Raw genomic sequence first — 17983 nt, 5'->3', positions numbered from 1 at the left:
TGAGTTGCCTTCCAGGGCCAAACATTGGGTTCTGTTATTATAGGTCAGTCCTCAGACCAGGGACAAACTTAGTGTGGCCTTCTCTGGTACTACATCAGTGAGGCGGGAGCATGCAGTAGTCAAGGTGTGAGTCACACACACTGCCAGCTCACCGCTCGACCGCTAACGCACCCCTATTCTGGACGGAAATGTCATCCCCCTCTTCCCTGGCAGCCTTCCAGAAAACACAGCACAGTGGGGGTTGGCCTCTCACACGCACATGCACACGCACATCCAAAAGAGTGTGTTCTCGGCTAGGCCTTAGAGAAACTGGATTTGTAAAGGGAGCCTCTAGAATTGGTATCCATTGACTCTGTTGTGATTATTAACTTTCCATTGATTTGCTGGCACAGTCAGCAGCACCATGACGTCAAGTGGTGTCCTTCAGTCAGGCTGAGTCTTAAATCACCTGCTGAGGAGTGTGCGTGTGTTCAGTAGCACAAGGAACAGACAACACAGGACTGTGTACTCACTGCACAAGGCGATGATGTGGCTGCTGTCCTCATGTACAAACTTCTTGGTCACGGCTTCCTCCATCATTTGTTTCACCTGCACAGGAAAGACACTGAAGGGTTAGGATCATCCTCTACATCTACACCATCGATAATTAGAATCATCATTATCATTATCCTAATCACATAATCACAAGTTGCCTCTACCATCACCTCCAGCCTCAACCATCATCCCACTGTCAACCATCTTATTAAAAAAGCAGCAACCCACAGCTTCAACTGTTCAGTGATTATCACTGTTGTAAACATTGCACAACAGACATAAATTAGTCCCTTCTAGCAATCTGACAATGTTCCTAGTTGTGTAGTCTGTTGCACGTTGAAATTGTCAGTAACTCTTTAATTAATCCCAGCACTGGCTGACATTGGCAAATAAGAAGAATTGCTCTGTGGAGTGAAACACTGTGGAGAAGTAAAGCAGCTCTCAACCATTACGTGAGGAGAGTTCATGACTACGAACAAACAGGAACCAATTGGATGTGTGTTCCGTTGGGGGTACTCTCTCCAACCTCTATGTGCTCAGCTAGGCATAGAGAGGTTATGGTTTCAAATGTAACATGGCTATACAGCTTGAATTCATCACCAGATAGGAAACTGGCTTAGACTGGTAACTAACCATTGTTGAGACCACCTTGACATTTCTTGATGACAACATTATCACCAGGCAGAATCTTTCACCAAATCATCAAATGACAAGATGTGAATCTTTAAGGAAACATGCAGGTGATAAAAAAGGGTTTTGGTGGTGCAAGCACTTTGTTTTTCCCAGGCCAATCTAATCGTCATAGATTAGTAATTCAATCAAGTAATGGTGGCAGCTGTTCACTTTGTCATTTTATAGATGCTTCTAGAAATGCATCAGCTGTCATTTCCTTTGAAAGGGGCCAAAGTAAGGCTTCAACCATAATTGCCCCTGCAGATCAGGTATTGGATGAAGGTGAGCATCATCAGGCTAGACAGCACTATAAACCGACATTGCGCAATGCACAAGCATTAAAAGTGATTTGGATTTGGTAGTGTGCCTTCATGCACTAGAAATCTGCTGACCAAAGCAATGCAGATAGTGTCTTCCACTGTGGATTGGAGCTCAGGAGGCAGAATGCAAAGTCTTCTTACTTTGTTGAGGATTCAATGTCGACAAACTTTTCCAAAAGGTCCTTACAGACGACAGCCACATCTCAAATCTAAATCTAGAACCTGTGGTTCAACAATATCCCCTAATCTAATACGCACACATACCTCATACAAGGAGAGACCAGCCAAAAGGGCTACAGTCTAATCTGTGAATCATTCATATGGTCATCATATGAACACAAGATTGGATTGATGCTGTCTGGGTATATTGACCCTGTTACAGTTTGTTTAATGATGTCTGTATGCTTTTCTTTTTATTGGTTTAGAAATCCTATTTGTGTTTGATAAGTAATAATCAAATTCAGTTTGTGTTCGAAAAGGGCAGTATCAGAGGCAGAGCCAGACGTTAACATTCGGGGCTTAGCCCCAACCTACGACCGAGTCAAGGTTTGATGTGAGCTTAAATCGGAACATTCACAGTTTATGCGAGCGCGCATAGCATTAATTTGAGTGCAAACTAGTTTTTTGAGCTTTATGTAATATAAAGATTACGTTGGACTCATATTGTTATATTTGCCGAAAATTACAACCCAAATTTTAACCTAAAAGATTTGGGGCTTTTGAGAAAACATTCGGATGCCCCCAGATGCCCCCTCCCCCTGCTCCACCCATGGGCAGTATATCTTACCCTGTCAATGTCTTTAATGGTCCTAATGACTTCCTAATGCCTATGCCTACTAATGTCTTAGACACTGGTGTAACATATCACAAGTGACACAGGCATAGTAGCATAGGATGACACTGACTGTCAATATCTTAGGCTTCGCCATGTTTGATGTTCGCAATGCTTTCAACAGTCTGCATCCCTCTGTAGCGTACAGTGACGAGGTGTTAAGTCCCAGGTGTGTTTGTGAGGATCAGTGACCTGTGAATATCGGTGCTGCTGATTGTTTTAATTGGTATAACCCCAAACAAATGCCATTGATGACGCCCTCAACAAAACAGACATGAGCTGAGCAAACCCTGCAGACCTAGTTCCCCCATTCATTTGCTGGTACAGACAGATTACATATTACGCTTTAAATCTTTCCCCTTCCATTTGTCGTGAGGCTTCTCTGTAGTGTCTCCAGAGTCACACTGCCTCTCCGAGTTTCCCTGTCTCTGTCAACCACCCATCCATCTATTCAGGCCCAGGGCTGGGGAGTTTAGCTGTACATAATAGGGTTACAACCCATTCTGCCCATCGTCAGACTACAGCGAGGGGACCAAGGCATTAATGAGGTGATTATTCATGCCTTATTAAGGCAGGATGATAAGGACTGGAGGGGTTGTCTGCGGTCTGTCTGTGACAGTATAGGTAGTGGGGGACTGTGACGGATCGGTGAAATCAATCTGCACCTCTGTTTGCCTACCAGCAGCATGCACGCACATGGCAAGTTAACTTTCGCCTAGAACAGAGAGTGTTAGAGACAGTTTGGCAAAAAGCTTTTCGACCAACTTCAAATGAATGGATTTATTACTAACACCAAAGCTCCATATGAGAAATGGAACAAACTGGCATTCCAACCAATTTCATAAGGTTAGGTGGCTTGCTACCTATCATATACTCTTTAAGAGAGAGCAGGGGTCTTTCAGACTCACAAAGCAATCATAAGATGAGCCATGCTGATGGGAAATAGATTCTGTTTCGAAAGTAGTCAGAGCCAGGCAGACTAAACGTAGCCAATATTGCAGGATAATCAGATAGTCACAGAATATTTCATTTTGGAAGCAGCCGGCTAATGTGGTTTAGCACCTCTGTTCGATATGGCAATGAAGGCAGCTCATGCAGTCATACACAAAGCAAATGTCACAGGAAGACTGCAGGGATTGGGCGAAGCTCGTGATGCTGATGCAAGGACATATGATTAACTGAGTGAGACGTAAGATATGCAATCTAATCTCATTCCTTCATACAATATCAAAGCATCTTTCGTTATCTTGGCAAAGAATCCCAAGGACTCTTTATCTCAGTGGTACTGTCTGATAAAAACAGAGGTCAAACTGGGGTGGAAAAATACAGGGAATCCAAACTGTCTAAGGCTCAACACTAACACTGTAATACTGTGAACAGAGAACTCAATGTCTTACTTATTGAGCTCCTATGGCTGAGCTGACCAAACATTGGAGCTGTCTTCACCCAGAATCTGAATCAAGAGGTTTCTCCAATCCATTTAACACCATCTTGTATGGCTTCAAAATAAGGGGAACCACCTCAACCCAACTCTACTCTCTTGACTCCCCTCAACCACTGTGAGCAAATGCACCCACAATGGGGTACATGAAACCTGACGTCTCCATTTACTACTTCAACTCCCCTGGAAAGTGGTGGATGCCAACACCTCAGGTCAGGCAATTCACATGAGCCGTGGCGCTATGACTGTGGAAGACCGTGTGGTCACCACGACCGCTGAATCATCCTTCATTATGGCATCTGTGGGGACTGCCTTGGTCGTGCCCAATTTAATACAGCACACAAAAGCAAACTGGCATTTTTTCAGGTAAGTGCCTCCTCTTAGAGAAGAGCAATGGGAATGGGAGGATTGAAATAACTGACTCAAATACACTACAGTAAAATGGACCAGTGTCTGTGGAGAAAAGGAAAGATGATTTACAGATCTCATGTCCAGAAAAGGAAATATATTGGATTTTTCAAATTGTTGGAAAATGGTAGTTTGAAAACAGAACAGTCCTTCTCTGTTGTCGTGATAGACCACTCCTGACAAGCTAGCTCTGACAACACTGGCTAGCTGCAGTAGTATTAATGTTCAATTGATGCAATTTAACTTCTTAGGCAGCCGCTGATGCTTTCAGTTGCCAGGCAACCCCAAGGTGGCTGACAGCAGCTTAAAGAGACAGGAATCTTTAAAACCAGAACCGGTGAACATACCTTTCTAACTAAGTCTTACACTCATATTTGCTCTTTGTGCTTAAATGTCAACCTCATTCATCTCAGCTTCTGATGTGTTTCAAGTAAATCCTAATGACACATTGCTTGGCTGCATTGTTTTACAATGTGCAATGGATATAGCAAATGGGAAATATAGGTCATGCTAGAATGGAATTCACACCAACTCTAACATTTCTGGACCCTGCCTGAACTATTTAGTACCAAAAAGTATCCAAAATAAATGCAACACATTTGCTAATCAGTTGTAAGAGAGACTAATTGTTTTTGGGTGTAATCTAGGTGTAGTAAGTACAGTAGGTCAGTCAGACACATTGCCAAAATCTAAGCTTCTGATCTCGCCAGACTGGAGCAGTACACTGTGACATTTAAGTGTCTCCCAAATTGGCCAATAGATCTTAACCTGTCTGGCCAGACCAAGACTATACAGAAACAGATACCTAGAAGGTTGTCTGGGTGTAAGAAATTTAACTACGGAATCTTTGATGTGTCACGCTTACAATAGGCCTACATGCATATTATTGGTCACTGATTATTATATTATACAATATTAAAACAGTTCTTTTAATACAATCTTTACTGAGAGGAAACATGAATAAATCATCTGTTTGGACAAAAACAAAATTAGGAGGGATATTCAAAGATGAATGAGCAACCAATCCTGCTTCAACGGCCCAGTACCTTACAGGCATAACTTCCCCTCCGCCTTCTCCTCCTCTCCCCAACGTCTGTGTTCGGAAGTGGTGATGACACAGATATCGGCTGCAGACATCCCGTGGCTCTATTTTGAGCTCAGCAGACGTAATTTTTCAATTATTTATAGATTCAAAGATGGGAGATATTTTGGAAGGGAGGGCGGAGAAACAGTCAAGTATAGGAAACACACAGGGATTCACATTGGGTCTAAAGGTACTGAACTGGTGTTGATGAGCTCCAATGTTAAGGTATCGGAGAAGATTAAAAAAGGGACTGTTCAATTCAGCTCTTATACCTGTCTGACAATAGGTGATTACATTCAGTAATCCACCTACATAGTAAATACTATTGTAAAGTAGTATATAGATACGACAAATTAGATCATTGTTTAACTTTAGGCTACAACACAAGACAATTTATTGGGTTTATTTGCCTTTTTGTCAACAGCAACTTCTGAAACTTCTTTTTTCAACTGGTTTAGACTTGCCAATGTATACAATCAATAATGATAATTACCATTTAAAATACATTGTAAAGTCACCCTTCATGTCTATTTAAATACCTGTATCCCTACAATAAGCTTCATACTAATATAGACATGCCGAACATTTCTGGACAGATAGGGTTTGGATTTAATCTTGTTCTCCCCAAAGCCTATACACAACTGAGCTTAAAGATGTTTCTGCAATATGATCCATTCACCGAGGGTATAAATAAGACAGTGAGAATGGGACGATGTTGACAATGTATACTATGACAAGTTGTCGATGTTTTATTACCTGTGGTTAAGAATTACGCTGAAATTGGTGAAGTTCTTAGAAAAGTTAGACATGATGAAGTAAAGGCTAACTGACAATAGCCTCACCCATCAATGGTCTACAAAGATGGGGTTTTAGAAGGCCTACAGTGTAGGCAACACCTGGTTGTCTTTTCCTGTATTCTTAACAAATGCACCTGTAATAATCAAATGGATAGGCTGCACTCCAAATATGCATTTTGTGTGGCTATGTGTTGTTTACTATATATCTGGAGTAACTCAAGGAACAAACATGGATGAATCTATTGTAATAGTAAATAAAAACATACATTAAAATAGAATCTCAATACACTTGAGCAAAAACGTTAAAACTAGAAAAACAGTTGATAGCAAGTAACTAGCCTATAACGTATGCAAATATCGTTTAGCCATCAGAGCATGATCTTAGAATAGCAAACCATATGTGCAACGACATTGTGCATCGGAACCTGTGGTTCTGCGTGCAAGCGTACAGGCAATTAAATCAATTTAGCATTTAACAAGGAAATGCAGTCAAGAAAAAAGGTGACTTACACCTTTCATTGAAATCCCAGTATTCAGAGCTTATAATAGACTGTTTAACAGGGATATGAAGCACACTCACCTCTCGTTTCACATTCCATAATAATTTCTCTTTAAATTCTTCATCTGTGGTCGAACCCATGGCTCCCCGTTTAGTTTGACAGAGTTAGAGTGACTGTCCGCGATAACGTGTTAGTGCTTTCCGCCCTTTAAATCTTCTATTTACTTTCACCTCCCTTCTTTCTTCTCACAGAAATGTGCTCCCTGACAGCTGGACGTTGACGCATCTGTGTGCCTTCGCGGTGCATTGGGAGCCATCTTCAGTTCCCTCCGAATGACGCCAGCGGGGTAGGACCCGCCTCTTTCCCATTGTTGATCAATGGGGTAAATCACTTCACGCACCTCACGCTCAGAAGGCAGCTCCCGGCACCATTGACAGGGAGTTATTTATAGCAATCCTCCCTCTGTGTGAGGCTCGAGTTATTGAGGTGTTCTGAGCATTTAGGTAGACTCGATGTATTTGTACTAGACAGTCCTACTCACAACCAGATGTAAAGAGATGTGTCTATGGCTCTGCTCACAACCATACACAATATCTTACACATGGACATTATCACACCCTACACCTCGCCTGTTATGGATAGATGTACACAGACAAAATATTTGCCCCTACTCATACAACTGCAACTGGGTTTTTACAACACACACTTGCATCACTTAGGCCTATACATAGCCAATATTACTTATTCGATATCTAAACATTATTTTGTTATTTTACTGACTGTACAAAAATTTTCATCTTTCCCCAAATAATAATGATGACCAAACAGTCGGATGTTTATTTTCTACAGGATAACTAATTACACTGTTCCCAGATATAGAAATGATGTAATGTTTGGATGCAGTAAAAATAAGTCTATGTCGTCACACCATCATGATATACCGAATAACCTGCAACATTTGGAACATATTCGAGGCTTCTCGCTTGTGCCCCCGTGTGTTCGAAAATTGCATGTTGTTCTTCCGGAAAGTATCTATTTACGATAGTATGTTAATATATTTAATGTTTCTTCCTGAACAAAATAGCAAGCACAAAAAAGCTTTATTCCAGTACATAGCTATTGCACCTGTTAAAGCACTGTAGGTCTACGTCACCTTGTTTGTGCATCGGCTGAGTTAGGGTTGTGGCGGTAGTTATTTGATTATGCTTTCTTTTGAGGATTTTCACGAACTATTTCAGCACAAGAAACAGTTTATTTTATGTTAATGTGTATATCCTTTTCAGTGGGTATTGCTGCCTGCAGTCATAAAGTAAGTTTTCACTAACTGCATTTGAGGTCTGTTTCTTATAATTGGTTGCTGTTGTCCATATAAATAGAACCCAATGTAGCTCATGTTGACAGCGTCACAATTTACCCAGCACAGAATAATATGTAAGGTTCATTTTAATTAAATGTGTTAAGACAATAAGAAAGAAAAACACAGACGTGGTAAAAGTAACTCATCATTTCCTAAGAATGGTTCAAATATTATTGTAGATAAATACAGAAAAAAAGACTGAATGTGGAAAGGATTCAATTTGATGGTCAAGTCACACACCAGGCAAATGCAAGAGAGCCACCATTTTGTGCCAGAGATCACTGGTGCTTTGGTAGGTGCAGTGACGAGAGAATGTTGAAGTTGTCCCCCCATGTTGATGAGGTTTTAGTGTCCCAGCGGCCTGTCGTCGTAGGTGCTGTGCCTCTTGACATGAATGCGCCGTACCCGCTCTCTAACCTCCGCCCCGGGCCCTGGCCCTTCATCCTCCTCACTGTGCGAACCACAGTGGGCGTGGTGGCGACGGGTGGCCTCCAGAAGTGTGTTGTCTGGAACAGGGAGTGTCTCGTACAGCAGAGCGTTCAGGGTCTCCTCGTAGACGCGTGCCTCTGGGAACTCTACCTGATGCAGACAAAGTGGCCAAGTTCAAGTCTTTCATTGTCAGATTCACAGAACAACACTGGGCACTGAAATTCTTAGGACAAGACAACGCAAAGCAACCTGGCATAACATAACATACAAGTACACAGAACATAAATTACATTTATAATAAGCAAAAATAAAGTAAACCTCCTAATATACAATATTCAATACAGTATACTAAACCTCTAAATACACATAATAACCTATACTAACCTTAAAAACCTATACTAACCTAAGACAAGGGAAGTAAAAAAGGCCAGTGTGTGAATGTAAAGTCAAAGTTAAAGTATGCCTACATAGCTTCAAAGCTTGTATGCTAAAAAGCTTGTTTAGTTTTGTTCATGTGTTTTGGATAACGTTTTCTGTAGGGCACCAAAATGTTATAACCAGCACTGACAGTAGCAAGTGATACCTGGAGGACATGGGAACATTGTACAATCTGATTGGTTTGTTTAATGTCGTGTTGAGCTCACCTTGGTCTGCTTCTTCTCCGTGGCGTAGACGATGGAGGTGCAGCACACTTCGGCCAGCTTGCGGCCCTGTCCGTAGAATGACCAGCAGCAGATCTCGTCACCAATCACATCTTTGATGAAGAGCACGCGCCCATTGTGGCTCAGTGACAGCCGGTCGAACAGCTCGATGTTTTTAAGCAGGTTATCATCTGAGTTACTGCAGGAAATAGGTGAGTCAAGCATTTAATTTGAATCACTCAGTGGGGGTGTACTGAGAGCTTGCGGATATCACGACGTATATTGGTCACTTACTAAATTAGTCCTTGTGAATTAAAATTATCTAACTGTCAGTAAAGGCCACTGTCCACAAAATGGGAGCCTTGAGCCTGCAGGAAATACTTATACGTGCTTACCTGGTGTATGAATACTTGTTGTTGCTTCTGTTGTACACAAGCTTCACCACAGGCTAGAAAAGTAGAGTGTTTCTTAATGAATTATTTTTAATACTTAACAACATGAAGAAATGTTCTTAGCGAAGTCCTCCCCAATACACCATTACACCAATGGCTTCAGAGAAAATACCAAGTTTACTAGCGCTCACCTTTGCACAAGCCTGAATGAGCCTTTCTTCCTCCTTGACAGAGGTGACCACAGGGATGACACACAACGCTTGCTCCTTATCGTCCTGTCATTCAAAGAGCACGCTGGAGTTTAACCACAGAGAGATCAGTAACGGAAGAGTTGACAGTTACTGGTATTAGCTAAGAAGACACAAATATTGGAGGCTTGAGTGTGATGTGATACCTATGGTGGGGGTCAGGTTAAACGTAGTTGGTCAAATATAATGGTGGGAAACCACTGGCCTCAAAATATTATTCAAAAAACTGATTCATGACACATTGAGAAAATAAATTTAAATTATTTTCAAAACAGCAGTGGCTAACAATCCAGTCATATAATTGGTAGTCTCCATGGAAACAACAAATATCCTCACAGAAAATGTTAGTGGTAGTTCACATTGAGTGCCAGTGGGGATTCCCAGGAATATCTGTCACTTAGACACATGCCCACTGCCACAGATGGCAAATAAGAGCTATTGTTTTCCATCAGCCACAAACACACACACACGCACACACCAGTCCAAAGCAAATAACGTTTGGACATCTAGGGAGCCTTGAGCTTTACAAAGAGTAATGTTCAACTCAACTTTGAAGACAAAGAAACTTGACCAGGACAAAGAAGTTAGAGAGGACAGCTAATGACTGGCAATGGCTGGATTGCTGTTCACATACGTCACACAAACATACCTTATGAAAGCAAAAAACAGCAATTATGTATTGTTGCATTATGTCCAATATAGGATGAGAAGTATTTGCAACACTACAGAGTTCTTTGTGTCATCGTAGGGTGAAAGTAGCTTGTAGACTACGTTTCCAGAGTAACTTTTCTATTTTAACCCTTAGTATTCCTGTTAGCTTGCTGACATCAAAGCATTACCTCTGGTGCCCTTGTAACTGTGATTAGGGGACAACACACACAAGTGCCCACACACACACACACATGTATGCACATACACACACACACATGCAATGTTGTTTCTGAGACAATGACCTGCAAGTTGTTCTGGCACAGCTCCACCAGCCCCTGAATGAGGTAATACTTGGCCTCTGCCAGTAGCTCCAAGACCGCCTGCTTGCCCTTTACCAAGGTGACCGTGCCCTCTCGTAAGTAAGAGAGAATGGTGCCAAAGTTTTTCCCACAGCGGTCTATCAGGATCCAGCCTGTACAGGTAGAGATAGAAAGCATGTAAAGAAAAAACATACACCATTAGAGGCATCTATTAAAGTCAATTAGAAACCACAATTGAATGATTTACTATGCTTTGGATGATTATTATTCTATCTTGGCGAACATAATGAGCCTTTGTGTGTCACACACATTTCTAATAATGATCATTAGCTAGACTTAACCAAGGCAAAGGTTCTTTCCAAAGGTTTTGCCCTTGTAGACTTGGGAAGAAAAACGTAAGTTTTTATGCATCCTGCATGTGTTTGCTATTGACCATGCGTTTTAACCATTCTCACCTTCCCTGTCGGTGAACACCTCTTTCTTGCCACTGAACATGGCCTTCAGCATAGAGTCTTGCTTCGTCAGCACCTGCAGTGTGGTGTAAAACAGGGTCCCTCCCACGTTCAGCCGAACATACTTGTTCCCCAGACCCACCGCACCTCTATTACTGAAAGCCTTGATCTTGGAACATGCTAAAAGCGAGGGTGGTGGGTGGGAGCCAGCCTTGGTGTGAAGTTGTTGAAGGCAGCTGTCCCCAGACATGTCCCTCTGAAGGTAAATGACCACCCTGCAGACGGAGGGCCGGATGTCCCCCGCCGTGGTGACAGCTACTGGGGATGCCGCCACAACCTCTTACTGGTCGTCCAGCTCATACCTGCCAAATCATCCATGCGACAATCACTAGTCAATCAATAGATTAAAAACAGCTCGCGTTATCCAGCTAGATTAATGCCATATACTGACCAGCTAGCCATCTACTGTACTTAACTCAAAGGGATTTCACACTAGGTAGCTGGCACATCGTAGTATTAGTCCAACACTCGATGCTAACATATATCATGATAGTCTGCTCTACGAGCGATTGATCTATCATGTGGGATAATGTGGGTAGCTGAGCTTGCCACTACAGTACCAGCTAGCTTTCTGCAACACCCTGGTAGCTAAATCGTTACGACGAGCTACTTACCAACAATGTCCTTTTAGCAACTTTTGCTTCTACTCGTTTAATTTAAGTATGGTTCTTCTTCTTCTTTGTTGATGTTATAGCAGATTGCTACCAACGTTTATGAGGTACAAGTGTGCTACTGTAGCTACTAGAGCTAGCTACACTACTAGTGCTACTAGTCTACTAATAATAGAACGTTACAAACAGTAACGCTACTATAGTGAGACTAATGATTTGCTAGCTGTTCTTGCATCACATATCCTTTGACATACACAAAAGTAAGCTAATATTACAGTAGATAAGCCTGTTAGCTATAATATAATTACTCCACGTCTGTCGATAGTTAGCAACTAAAAAGTTTGGACAGAGTTGCTAGCTTAGCTGGCTACTAGGTCAAAGAGAGTGGAGGAGGGCCCCGTTACTACAAGTCCCACAAAGCATTGCAAATCTACACGATTGTAGTTAATGTCATGTCAACTAAAACAACTGTTTTGTATGTAAGATATTTGTAAAAAGGGGCACACACATAATGAATTCAATTTTAGTAATTTTAGTCAATTTAAGTAATTTCGTTTTTGCAAAATATATTTTCCGGAAGTAAACGAAACATTTACCGGAAGTGTCTACGAACAAAGCTGTTTCCTTGGCAGCAGATATAGTGCAAGAGTTTACTGGCTATGCCACAAAACAATCGCAACCCTGTTGTCAATTTGACGTAAAAGAGGTGTGTATATTAAAATATGTGTGAGGTGTTTTGGAAATTAGTGCCTGTCACTGTGCACGCTTCATAACGTATAAGCCATGTCGCGCATTATTGAGTATGTCTGACGACGTGGCTAGTTTATCTCGACTGTAGCTAGTTAGCTACAGTACTGTACTGTACTCAATAGCGGAAACTAAACGCAAACCTGCAAACTAGTACTCGTTTTAATAGCGACCAACAAGCGTAGCTATGCCTGTATATAGATAGTCTAAATACATAAATGTCAGTTTCTGATATTCTGGTAATTAATTGTGTGTACTGTACACCAATGGCTTTTTAAAAGTATGTGTTAGACTGCGCCTTTTTAACACTACTCTTTAGCGACTCATTTATTTGATAAATGTACCATTGGACTTGCCCCTAAGCTATATTTGTTAATCAAGGCTCAGGAGATTAGGTGAGAGAAGACAGAAAACGAATGACCAGAAACCATTATAGAGGATTGCTATAGCATCCCTTTCATTGCTTTCTTAAATACAACCTTCTGTCTTTCTTCAGCCGCATCCATAACAACCCCCCTGGATAGGCCTGGTGGCCATGGCGAAAGATCCGTTGGCAGAAGCTGGCCTTCATTTCGATGAACTTAATAAGCTGAGGGTCCTTGAGCCGGAGGTGGCCCAAGAGACCACTGAGCTCAAGGAGGAGTGCAAAGAGTTTGTCGACAGTATGAACCATCAGTTACTCTTATTTACTCTGAAGGACCATATATTTTCATTGATGTCTAGTGTGTTTCTAGGAAATAGGATTGCAGACAAAACTTAGCCTCATCATGCTTATTAAAGAACGTGTGAATCAATGTTTCAACGCACCTGTTATGTTCTACAAATTCATATAAATCTTTTCAGAAATCGGCCAGTTTCAGAAGATAGTGGGAGGCCTTATTGAACTGGTAGATGAATTGGCAAAAGAGGCAGAAACGGAAAAAATGAAAGTAAGTGTTAAGACTTTGACCTTTAAACTGCTGAGTGAGCCCTTATCGGAGTGAACATGTTGTACAATTTGTCCATACACAGGCCATTGGAGCAAGGAACCTGTTAAAATCAGTGGCAAAGCAGAGGGAAGCCCAGCAACAGCAACTGCAGGCCCTGATAGCAGAGAAGAAGATGCAACTTGAGAGGTACAAGTGGGGTCTCTTCAAACATTGAGACAATTTACATTTATTTTTGAGATCCAAGAGACCTGATTAGATATGTTTGTAATTTCAGGTACCGAATTGAGTATGAAGCGCTTTCCAAAGTTGAGGCGGAACAGACAGAGTTCATCGACCAGTTTATTCTGCAGAAATGACGCTTTAAGAAAGGCCTAGAATCTGTGTATGTTTGCATTTCTGACCGTTTTCCCAGAGTGCCTGTCCAATGTTTTCTTTGAGTTTAATCTGCTAAGGGGGAATGGCTCAAATGAAGATAATGACTTATCTGTCCTCAAAGCAATTACAATGGCTCCACTAAAACCACAAAAGTTTACCCAGACACTTATTAGCATAGACAATAATAAATGATATCATCAAGCTAATTCCATTTCACACAGGCACACAGTGACAACCTACCACCTCATTTTGGTGATGACAAGTAAATGGGGAAAAATATTTATATACAAAGCAATTTATTTATACTATTTATACTGAATAATTAGTCTGTATAGCTAGTTTTATTAACTTTTCTACCAATGGAAAAAGTACAGTATTTGCATGATACTGTTAATAATTTCAAGATCACTTTAAATGTCAAATATTGTCATTACGTGCTTGTCCTTTTACATTTGCAGATGTGTGTTCGATTCATATTTCATTCCATTTTGGTAAAATGTCTGTGGGAACACATCAAAACCTATCCCTTTTCAAGTGGCTTAATTGTTTTGGAAGTAAATAATTAACCAAACCATAAACATGTATTTTTATTGATCATCTTTTGTTCTGTTGACAGTACATTTGTTCAGCTATCATACCACCAAATGCTTTAATTATAATGTAAATTTTTCTCATGTTATAGATGGTAACAAGGTTAGAAGACAAACTTTGTCAAAGATGAAGTATACTTGAATAAAAAGGATTAGCACATATCTTTGTGATATTGAAAATGTATTGATCTCTGTAAATGATACATACTAGTACATACATTATAGCCAATCAAAACAAATGTTTACACATTTTATAAATTATAAACATGGTAGGCCTACAACAAATTAAGTAGGTGGTTGGAATAGCTATAAGATATTGGCAAGTGTTCAATTCTGGATACATGCTGCAGCCAAGTCAAACTAATTATGTGATGCATTGTGGTCCTACATGTTTCATCAAGAGATGTCAAATGCATGCAGCAGTATAGCTGTTCACTTGCTCTTTACCTAACACGGTTCTAAATAAACAAAATGTGTGTCCTGGTTATGCATGAGGACCAACTATAACCACAAACCCTGCTAACCCTATTCTAATCTCTCACACATGCTAAAGGTTAATTCCAGACTGGCATCCTTTTGAACCGGAAACTTGCACTCAGTCCAATGTTATGTGTTGGTGTAGCATAAGAGCTTTACAGGTCAAAGCTATACATTACAAATATCCCAACATTATGACTCAACTGTATATATATATTTTGTAAAACAAAATCTATTTTTTAAAAGTCATGACTTTTTTGTTGTTGTATTAGTTACACAATATTCAAATGTAAAGGGAGCCTATACAGCATTTAAAACAATGACATGGTAAATAAGTTACTTTCTGTAACTAACATTAAAGGACTATAAAGACAGGTCCTTTAAAAAAAAATCCCATTTTACTGCACACAAGATTATTTCAATCATGACTGTTTACCAAACTACGTTAATTACAGTAGTATGATAATAAATAAAAACATGTACAACATGAAGGTAATTTCGTTTACATCATATTTTATTCAAGGCAATTACTTTTATTTTTCTAAGACTAAAGTGGTCCAGCACTGAGATGCTGGATAACAATGGCTGCTTTCTGTGCCCTATACATTCAAAAAATGTTTTCCTAGTATTACAAAAGGCGGATGTGCAGCAAAGTCCTGGTAGTCAGGCCTATCTATGGTCAGGCCTAAAAGCCTTCTGACTGGCCTGTTTGGAGCACTGTTTTACTGTAGAGCCCAAGTTGTCAGCCAGGCAGAAAGGATTAAGGTGGCAGTACTGAGAGAAAAAGAAAACATTTTTATGCCAAATGCTACACTTTGAGTTTAACCCTATTAACCTTTTTGTCACTCATTTATTTGCTTTCACTTCAGAGTGAGATATTTTCTGTACTACTCTTATTTTGATTTGAACACTTTTAGCTTAGTTTGGACATAATTTATAACTAAAACGTGTAGAAGTAGTGGATAGACTGAATTGACAAGTGTTTTTTTAGACTGGATTTAGCACATGGAAGAAGTTTGCAGTTACCTGAGGTGTTAAATTGTGGCTTTCATCAGGACAATCCAACACCTGGATACTGAAGTCAGGGATAAAGCGAGAGCACTGAAGAACCAAAGCCATCTCTGCATCAACCTGGATTGCCTCGTCTTTCTGCACCGCAAAGTAACAGATATAAATTTGAGTATTTAGCCCTCAAAGTGAAAAGACATCTTTCCTATCAATTGAATCACACGACCATGCCCATCTTATTATGCACATGGTTTTAGGCTGAAGAGTAAGGTATGGAAACTTGAACCAAATGCAAATGCCATCCCTTGTGTAGTATGAGACTCGTAAATTATGAATATACCTTAAAACAGTGTGAGGAATCAAAGTCAAGTTGGTTAGGGTAGTCTGGCACAGTCCCTTTATAGGTCACCATTGCATTGGCCTTACTGGTGTTTTGGGGTAACTTGAAGAGTCGGTAAGTGCCAGATGCATAATTAATATCACCTGTACAAAAAATTTATAAGACATGATTCAAGCTTGCTTTGATGATTATGTTCATGATAATAATCAAATATTTTATACGAAAATTCTCAAGTGATAATACCTGCTTTTTTCTTAAGTTCACAATTGTGGACCATGATGTGACTAGCTGAGACCAGATATGGAGTGCTGAAGCCCACCTCTTGCACCAATGAGATGAAGTCTTGCCAAAACAGAGAACCGCCCATTCCTTCTCCTGTTTTATTATAGCATGTCAGGTGGTTTGTCATGTTGTATGTGCAATTACTTTTAATTGATTTTGATCCACGTCTCAAAAAAATAAGAATGAATTTCTTATTTATAAATGGAATGTGCCCTTTTACCCCATAGAACTGGATCTTTCTTCAAGAGGTCAGGTACAACTTTGCTGGCATACATGTCACTGAAGTACATTTCACCACCATCCTACAAGACATACAGAAAGAGAGGCAGACATAAAATTGTGTTTCCCTAGTTGGTTGTACAGTAGTACACAAACAGCACCATGAGAAAGATTTTTGACAAAACAACTCTCCCCTTGAGGACATTGTATGCTTCTTGGAGGACGGTTTTCTTGTCAGGGCACAAACAGATCACACAGTTGGACCTATATGAATGAGTAGGAATAGAAATCAAGAGGATATCTAATTTTGTTTAGGCTACATTGTATTGGGAAATCTGAGAATGTGTTTTAGGATAAATAAATAAAAACATACACTATAATATCTATTGTGTCCTTCTGTATTCCTGCTTCACCAAGCTTCTCCATATATCCCTTCACAAATGAGGTATTAGGATTTGCATATCCAAACTTCTCCTGGTGGTGCTGGATATATTTCTGTGACGCAAGAATCTATAGAGAACGAAATCATCAAGACAAAATACGCATATGAAAGATTATAATGATGGATGCATATTTGCGTAGGCAGTACCAGATTCTCAGTCATATCAATGCCTGTGACATGGCCACTTTCTCCAACCAGTTTACTGAGAGCATAGCAGTCTCTGCCAGAACCACTGCCGAGATCCAGGATTCTGCAGCCTTCCAGCTTCTCTGGAACTGGAAGACCACAGCCAAAAAACCTGAAGAAGTTTGGTGCAAGAGCATTAATAGCCATCATCGGCCAGTATCAAACCAAAGATGCCCTTTCAAGTGGTCAGTTCCACACTGACCCCTCAGGCTAAGCAGACTAGTTGCTTCTGACATTTACAGACATCGTTAAACTTAATTGATTACCTCTACCAATTGATTGATTGCAATACCTTTTAGTAACTTCTGGGTGAACAAGAGCAAGTGCATTTACCGCACTTTTGGGTAATGGTCGACAGGGTAAAGTGCAGGCAGCATTGGTTTGCAGATCACAAGATGACTCCAGCCGAGTACCATAGTATTTCTGCCAGGAACAAAAAAGCACTGGCATATAGTAAGTCAAGCAGTTATGTAGGCCAACAATAGTTAAATGATTCTACCAACCTGAACATTTTCGTGGACTTCAGTAGTCATGTTGTTACTTGTCGCGTTTTTATAACTTTGATAACTTGTGTGTGTGTGTGTGTACAACCACTTAGCTCAACTTTGAACTCTAAACGACGACCTCCGGTATTTACAT

General features: G+C 40.4%; 4 protein-coding genes across 4 annotated transcripts in view; 1 reads left to right on the top strand and 3 right to left on the bottom strand.

Annotated features, from left to right (window-relative positions):
• Positions 1-6790, bottom strand: part of sgsm2 (small G protein signaling modulator 2) — a 41864-nt gene extending 35074 nt beyond the window's left edge. The window contains exons 1-2 of the mRNA XM_067245933.1: positions 6669-6790; positions 513-588 (exon numbers count right to left, since the gene is read on the bottom strand). Of these exons, the coding sequence (XP_067102034.1) occupies positions 513-588; positions 6669-6728 (136 nt within the window). The 5' untranslated portion in view covers positions 6729-6790. The remainder of the gene's footprint in view (positions 1-512; positions 589-6668) is intronic.
• A 1223-nt stretch (positions 6791-8013) lies between these two features.
• Positions 8014-12114, bottom strand: tnfaip1 (tumor necrosis factor, alpha-induced protein 1 (endothelial)). Its single transcript, XM_067246205.1, has 7 exons — positions 11753-12114; positions 11082-11440; positions 10609-10778; positions 9599-9682; positions 9411-9463; positions 9019-9214; positions 8014-8524 (listed from the first exon to the last, which is right to left on the bottom strand). The coding sequence occupies exons 2-7, from the start codon at positions 11326-11328 to the stop codon at positions 8291-8293; spliced, it is 984 nt and encodes a 327-aa protein (XP_067102306.1). The 5' UTR covers positions 11329-11440; positions 11753-12114; the 3' UTR covers positions 8014-8290.
• A 238-nt stretch (positions 12115-12352) lies between these two features.
• On the top strand, positions 12353-14394 carry ift20 (intraflagellar transport 20 homolog (Chlamydomonas)). The gene is made up of 5 exons (XM_067247073.1): positions 12353-12455; positions 12993-13158; positions 13340-13425; positions 13508-13611; positions 13700-14394. The coding sequence occupies exons 2-5, from the start codon at positions 13032-13034 to the stop codon at positions 13779-13781; spliced, it is 399 nt and encodes a 132-aa protein (XP_067103174.1). The 5' UTR covers positions 12353-12455; positions 12993-13031; the 3' UTR covers positions 13782-14394.
• A 969-nt stretch (positions 14395-15363) lies between these two features.
• zgc:153372 (uncharacterized protein LOC767695 homolog) lies at positions 15364-17968 on the bottom strand. The gene is made up of 10 exons (XM_067247074.1): positions 17848-17968; positions 17637-17767; positions 17306-17456; positions 17090-17226; positions 16905-16980; positions 16718-16799; positions 16459-16590; positions 16216-16358; positions 15894-16016; positions 15364-15641 (listed from the first exon to the last, which is right to left on the bottom strand). Exons 1-10 carry the CDS (start codon positions 17875-17877, stop codon positions 15537-15539), a joined length of 1110 nt encoding a protein of 369 aa, XP_067103175.1. The 5' UTR covers positions 17878-17968; the 3' UTR covers positions 15364-15536.
• Positions 17969-17983: the final 15 nt, after the last annotated feature.

Source organism: Osmerus mordax, chromosome 11 (assembly GCF_038355195.1).
Source record: "Osmerus mordax isolate fOsmMor3 chromosome 11, fOsmMor3.pri, whole genome shotgun sequence".
NCBI lineage: Eukaryota > Metazoa > Chordata > Actinopteri > Osmeriformes > Osmeridae > Osmerus > Osmerus mordax.
The sequence above is the reverse complement of the archived record's forward strand: the minus strand, read 5'-3'. Positions and strand labels throughout refer to the sequence as shown.